At 35.6% G+C, this 6,643-nt stretch overlaps 1 protein-coding gene across 2 annotated transcripts in view; it reads right to left on the bottom strand.

Annotated features, from left to right (window-relative positions):
• Positions 1-1,673: 1,673 nt before the first annotated feature.
• DNAJB14 (DnaJ heat shock protein family (Hsp40) member B14) overlaps positions 1,674-6,643 on the bottom strand; it is a 23,664-nt gene continuing 18,694 nt past the window's right edge. Inside the window, exons 5-8 of one of the 2 annotated variants that reach the window (XM_004703283.2) lie at positions 6,201-6,310; positions 5,006-5,178; positions 3,356-3,520; positions 1,674-1,873 (exon numbers count right to left, since the gene is read on the bottom strand). In XM_004703283.2, the coding sequence (XP_004703340.1) occupies positions 3,396-3,520; positions 5,006-5,178; positions 6,201-6,310 (408 nt within the window). In that variant the 3' untranslated portion in view covers positions 1,674-1,873; positions 3,356-3,395. Of the gene's footprint in view, positions 3,521-5,005; positions 5,179-6,200; positions 6,311-6,643 lie in introns of both variants that reach the window. The other variant, XM_045284107.1, reaches the window with a different exon arrangement.

Genomic DNA, 6,643 nt, shown 5'->3' with positions numbered 1-6,643 from the left:
CACTAGTGGCTCTGAGGGGAAAGGTGGTAATCTGCTTTTGTAGAGCTGGCCGTGCTGGAAAACTTACGGGCAGGTCCCATGTCCTTCCTACGAGCTTGCGCTGAGTGGGAGTGGAGTCCATGGTCGCAGGTCTCCCTGCCAGACTCCTGCTTTGTTTTTGTTCTGTACAGAATTGTATGGCTTATAGCTGGTGAGTAGGCTCAACTTGGCCAATAGACAAGGAGATTTTCCCATTATTTTAAAAAACAGTAATGATTTAGGTTTAATGTTCATTTTCACAAGGTTTTCTATTCAGATATGGAAACAGAAAGATGAGGAATCCTCTTTCAGTTTGTCTCATTCAGTATAGACTGGGGTAGCCAAATTAGTAGCACTGAACCCAAGCCACATATAGGGAAGCTAAATAAATGCACAAACTCTGCTTTCAATCATTAGGTCCTTTTACATATACTGATTAACTGGAAAGATGGCTCATTGGTCCTTAGGTCTCAACCTTAAATGTTTAACTGTCATTCACAAGTGTGTGTGTGTGGGGGGGTGTTATTTAATAAAATTAGGTAGAAATGTATTATTAGCAATATTAACATATCACATTAAAAATGATCACTGCATTTTAAAATAATACAGACTAATGGAAGGAAATCAAGAGATTAGTCATTTATCTCAGTAACTATTTTTGATATTAGTTATTGGAACTGAAGAACGAATAAGCATAAAAGAATAGTTAAAGTACAGGGCCGCCAAACCACCTTCCTGTTCCTATGACCAACTGAGCTGACACTAGACCAAAGTATTTTGATACATTGGTCTATTGATGCCAAGGACTTACTTTTCTAATTCATAAGAAAAGCTGTAATTCATAAGTAAGTACGTAATGGAACAAGTACTTAATTCAAGTCAGAATGCTCCAAAATAAACTTCCTTTTTTGTTTGTTTGTATATCAGGTGGATTATAGCTGGAAACCTCTCATTTTCAGAATTAAATGCTCAGGTTTGATTTTTTTAGATTCTAAAAATTGTAATTAATTAGCACCAGCTTATTTGGGAGCAAAAGAATCAAAAGTAGGAAAATAAGATTGCTAGCTATTTCTCTCTTCCCTAAACCTTCACAAAGACAATGTTTGTGGTGTGTGTAAAAGGAATCAGAACACATAACATTGTAAAACTCAGCTGCCTGAAAAATGAGCAAAACCTTGTGACCTTTATTATAAACAAATAGCAAACATGAAAATCTTACATCTCAAGATGGCTAAAGGATTCTTATTTTGTAGAATTAACCCAACATTCTAAGACATTTGGCTTCTACAATCAGGATGTAAGTAACATTCAAGATTCCATCTTTACGTCTACACTTTATATGTGGCTTAAGTTACAGAACTGTCAGGCATTTCCCACAGTTGTTTGAGAATTTTATCAAACTATTTTCTCTAACATTTTATGATATCGGATGGAATGCAACAGTGGAACTGAATTATAATACTGTCTCAAAGCTGTGTATGAGTTTGTGATAGACAACTTTTCCTTGGTAACTGTATCAACTTAAAGTCAAGACTAAGGGAAATGAGCTGGTAAGAAGGTTCAGTCCAATTAAGCAGCAACCACAATAGTGTAAACTTCCCATTAAAACTGGAAAAGTAAATGAGTGAAAGGTTTTATAAATTCTCTGATGCATATGAGCTTTGAAAATTTATTAGAAGTTATTAATAAAAAACTTAGTGTAACGTTTCAAGAGAGCATTTAAAATCATAGTTATCTCTTAAGAATCATTATTTCTTTTAAAGGTTAAGGCTCTACAAAAAAATGGCTAAGATGTCCAGTTTTCCTAGGACTTGTTACTTGAACCTAATTCGCTCAGGCATTTTCACGGATTCACCTGGGAAAAGGGATACAAGAGAACACCTTTTTCAAGGAGAAAATGGTCACTTTAGAAGTTTTATTCAAGACATGTCATAAATTAACCACATTCCAAAATAATCTTTAAACCAAAAGAACACTGCCACCACATCTGGTGCACGCGTGTGAGCGCACACACACACAGGTGCTTGCTCCATTAACTTAGTATAGAGAAAAATAATTAAAATATTTTAACTGTTAAACAGAGAAGACTAGAAATCAAGTAGTTTCTTACTCTATATGCAGGTACCATGCATTTTATTTCCACCTGATTTTTCTAATTTAAATGATAGATTTAATTACAAGGAGCATATTCTTATGAGAGTAACTGAATTACTCATTGGTGACCTGACCAGATTTTAGCTCGGGAATTTTTAAGAATGAGTTGCTATAAGTGACTATTCTACCTGATGCTGCATTTTTGCTCACTGTTGCAAGTGGCTGAATAGATCATGCTCTGAACAAGATACGTGTACTGAAACCTAATCACATGTTTAGAATTGGCAATGGGCTGCAAAGGCATAAAGCTTGACCTATGTAGTAATTTCTTTTACTACTTATTTGTAGAAGAATCCATTTAGTTTGAGCTTCTGCTGAAAAGATCACTAAGAAACTACAAATTTTGATAGGGGAAAATTTAGGTAGGTCCTCTTTTTCAGAAATTCTAGCAGCTTTTAAAGATATATAAATGACCATTTGGGGGCCTTTAAACTATTGGGATTGCATAACACATACCTGCAATTTACTGTTGAAAACCCTCTTAGTTTAATATTTATATAGTCATTTCCTCATATTTTCTTTAAAATCTACCAGTATATAGCATTTCCTTTGTATGCATGGCTTAGCAATTCATGAAACTAAATAGCGAACTGATACTCTATACCAGTTCATCTATCTCAGTATAACTATTTTGGAGTATAATGGCAATATTTGAAAATATCAATTCCCTCCAAGTTGGTAATGCTAAAAGATTTTACATAAACGATTTCTGCTTCTCTTATTTTGAACAGTTTCCTTGTTTAAACTCCACACATTTGATACCTAACAAGGAAAATATAATTGTCATATAGTATTTACTCCATCAACCTAATTGAGTGTCTCATGGAGCTAAACATTTACAGAATTTAAATTAAAAGGCAATACTTGTATGTACACAAAGTGATCATCATATAAATATTTACATGACAAGGGGAAAAGTGGAGAATTACTAGAACTAGAAATCGCTATAGGTATGATAATCCTCTGTTGAGACATTTTTCAGTTAGGAATCATACAAGCTTTAGACATGAAAATAAATGCAGAAGCATAATTAAAATATTAATTTCAGTTCTCACTTTCTTACTATTTAAAGGAACCAGTAGATCATATAAGCAGTCCAAGATGTCAGGAAGCAACTATTCAGTTAATTTTTTAATATCAAATCTTTTTCTTGCGCTCTCATGATGAAACTAAATTTACTTACAGAAAAAAAATGTGCTAAAAGGTATAAATAAAATTCCAGTTCATTCTCCTCTATAGATACTGGTCAGTCGCTCTAATTCTTTGCAGTTGTCCATGCTTAACGCATCTGCCTTCTTTCGAAGTCTATCATCACGGTATACTTTTGCTGCATATAGCATCTCTGTTTCTGTTAACAACAACAAAACATTTTTTTAATTCATTAACTAATAATTCATATCATTCCAGTGTTTCTATCTAATGATGCTTCATTGAAGCCCTTCAATATATTTCTACTAGCTCTTTAAAATAAAATAAAGAAGGAAAATCAAGTACTATTTCTAAAAGGTGGAAAAATCTTCCCTCAAGTCTTTCTTGTTCTGAAGTCCACATGTGAAACAAACACAAAGCTGCTCTGGAAAAGAAATAGGATAGAGTGCTATCAACTCACATTAGAGCCCTTTCCTCCACTCCTCCCAATAGTTTAACGCTGTGTCTTAAGCCTCTTGTTCTTAGGAGATCACATGCCACTTAATAGTGGCAGTGGGTGTTTCTGCTTTGTTTTCTTAACTTAAGTTAACTATCCCAAGGCTTAAACAGAAAAATTAAAATTGTTATTTTACTTGAATTAAAAAATTGTAGTAGTAACTATTAAAGGAACACAATAAAGGAAAACGCTCAGTAGAGTCTTAATGGTGGCATTCAGTGAGTAAATGCTTCTGGGCTTCCTTTAGTGTGTGGCTAGCATTACCAATAATAAATCGACAAGAAATCAAATATACTTCAGGGAAATATGCATCCCACCCCACCCCCACTCCGTAACTCTCTCTGCATCCCATTGCTCATGGACATTTCTAAAGGGCAGGCACAGTTAGGGAAGACACAATAAAAAGAAAGGGGCCACAAAATCAGTTACTTTCTGGAAAACAATGGATCAAGTAAAAGACTTATGACTTATGTGCATCAGGCAAGACCACATTCCAAATGTACTCACAAGTGTCGTTCCCATTAATAAAAACCTCCAGATACGATGTTTACCCACTCGACCAGGCTAGGACTTAACAATTTTATCCACGGGGCAGGGTTTCATTGTGTTGTACATGAGTTGGAGCTGACTCAATAGTCCCCAACAATCCCAAAAGCGTCTTTCCTTCTTGGAGCGGGTGGTAAGTTTGAACTACACACCCTGTAGGAAGCTGTTCAACGCCTACCTGAGAGAACCAAACTCAAAGACCAAACTAACCGCCACGAGTCCATGCGGACTCATAGTGACCCCTGAGGGTTTCTGAGGCTGTTACTATTTATGGGAGTAGAAAGCCCAGTCTCTCACCCAAGAAGCTGCTGGTGGTTTCAAACTGCCAACCATGCAGATTGCAGCCAAACTCATACAACACTGGGGCTCCCTGAAAGGGCCACCAGGGTACTATTCACTAATCATTCAACTAAATGGATGTTGACAATAACAGCAGTAACGTAAGTATTGTCTATTAGCTCCTTATCATGTGCCAAATGCAATGTTAGGCCACCTGTGTCTTAAACATACTGATCTCATTAAGTACTGGACCCTACTATGTTCCAGGGAATTCCAAAACAGTTTTTGAGCATGAAAATCTGTAACAAGCAATTCTAAGACACAGAATAAGTTTCAAAAATTTAAAACATTTGATAAACATACTTTGTTGTCGTTCTTTCCAGCAATTATTTCGAATATTAGTCACATAATCTTCTTCAACATTCTTTTCTATTTTTTGTAATAACATCCCTTTATATTCATTTTTAAAGTCTTTGTTGACATAATAAACAACACGCAAGTTTTCTGTCTGCATTTTAATAGTTTGTCCTGTTGTACTGTAAAAGAGGTAAATTATCATTTACTTTTTAAAGTTGGATTTTCTAATACACTACTACTACAAATGCATTGAAGCCTGCTAGAAACTTAATATCCCTCTTACAAAACAATGGCTATATATATATATATAACATATATTACATAGCAACTCATCTCTTGATCAGCTGAGTGAAAAACCACTTAACGGTACCTGGCTCAAAGGTGGCAACCAATGGTTCTGCTCTGAATGTGTCACTCTCTATAGCCCTGGACATAATCCAGTGTCACTCAACAGGCTGCTGACAGTTCACTCTTTTGAGCTTCCCATTCTTAGACTTCAACCTGTAACTTTCTTCCATTCCAGAACACCCAATTGAAAATAATTGGGTCTGTTCAGATTTTGCTTCCTAAGTCTTAACAGAATTGGTTTGAATTGGTCGAAGTCCTTGTGTTTACTACTGTAAAATCACTGGGAACATGGCAAAGTCTGTTTAATCTCACTGCATTGCACCACCATTGTCTAGAACAGATGCTAGGATGAAATTTTCTTTATATCTTGATCTCTATAATATATAGTGTGTGAAAAATACTATATCAAAGAAATAATACATGCTTTGATTTAATCAATACTTTAGAAACAGAAAAGTAAAGTCATTTCTACTTTAATGCCACATGCTGATGTAAATTCAATCACTAGTAAGTTCAGTTACTACTTTGGTTTTATCTTTAAAGCACGTATTCCCCCTTTACTGTCACCATACTAAACAATGAATTGCTACCAAGCTTCAGTATAATACTTCTGTCCTTACCCACATACTCAGTAGAACAGACATGTAAATTAACAACACAATACAAATTTATCCCCTGAAATCTTATTCAAAACATTAAAGTGAGCTTTAAAAATCAGTTTGCTAACCTGGTACCCTTGTAGTAATAAGAGAACTGGTATACTTAAAAGTACAAAAGAGCACAAAGCCTTTTAAAGGCCGCTAATAAGAAAGAGTAACCATTCGTTTTGGTAGAAATTTGCTTAGCTACTTACGATCTGGGGTACAAGGAATAAGGAGGGTTGGAGACCATCAACTGGCTTAATAGTGATACAAGGATCAATACAATAATGGGCATCAGCTGGATAAACACAGAAAAGCCACCCTATAAAAAACAAAGAACAACAAATTATAATATAACTGTAGTTGTCAGTAATCCAAAGGTTGTCATAGACTTTTTGAGGCAAGAAAGGGCATTAAAGATCACCTGGCCCAGTACTTTTAAACCTGCCTGCTGAAAGAACCAATCTCAAAAACTCACTGTCATCAAGTCAAAATCGACTCACAGTAACCCTACACAATAGGCAGGACCTGCTCCTGTGGGTTTCTGAGGCTGCAACTGTTTCCGAGAATGGAAAGCTTCATCTTTCCCCTAAAGAGCAGCTGGTGGACTTGAACTGCTAGCTTGTGGCTAAAAGCCCAATTCGTTACTCACTAC

This window comes from Echinops telfairi, unplaced genomic scaffold (genome assembly GCF_000313985.2).
Source record: "Echinops telfairi isolate 266 unplaced genomic scaffold, ASM31398v2 ScPeMD7_7468;HRSCAF=8506_0, whole genome shotgun sequence".
Lineage (NCBI taxonomy): Eukaryota > Metazoa > Chordata > Mammalia > Afrosoricida > Tenrecidae > Echinops > Echinops telfairi.
Note: the sequence above shows the minus strand (reverse complement) of the source record. Positions and strands in the feature narration are given on the sequence as shown.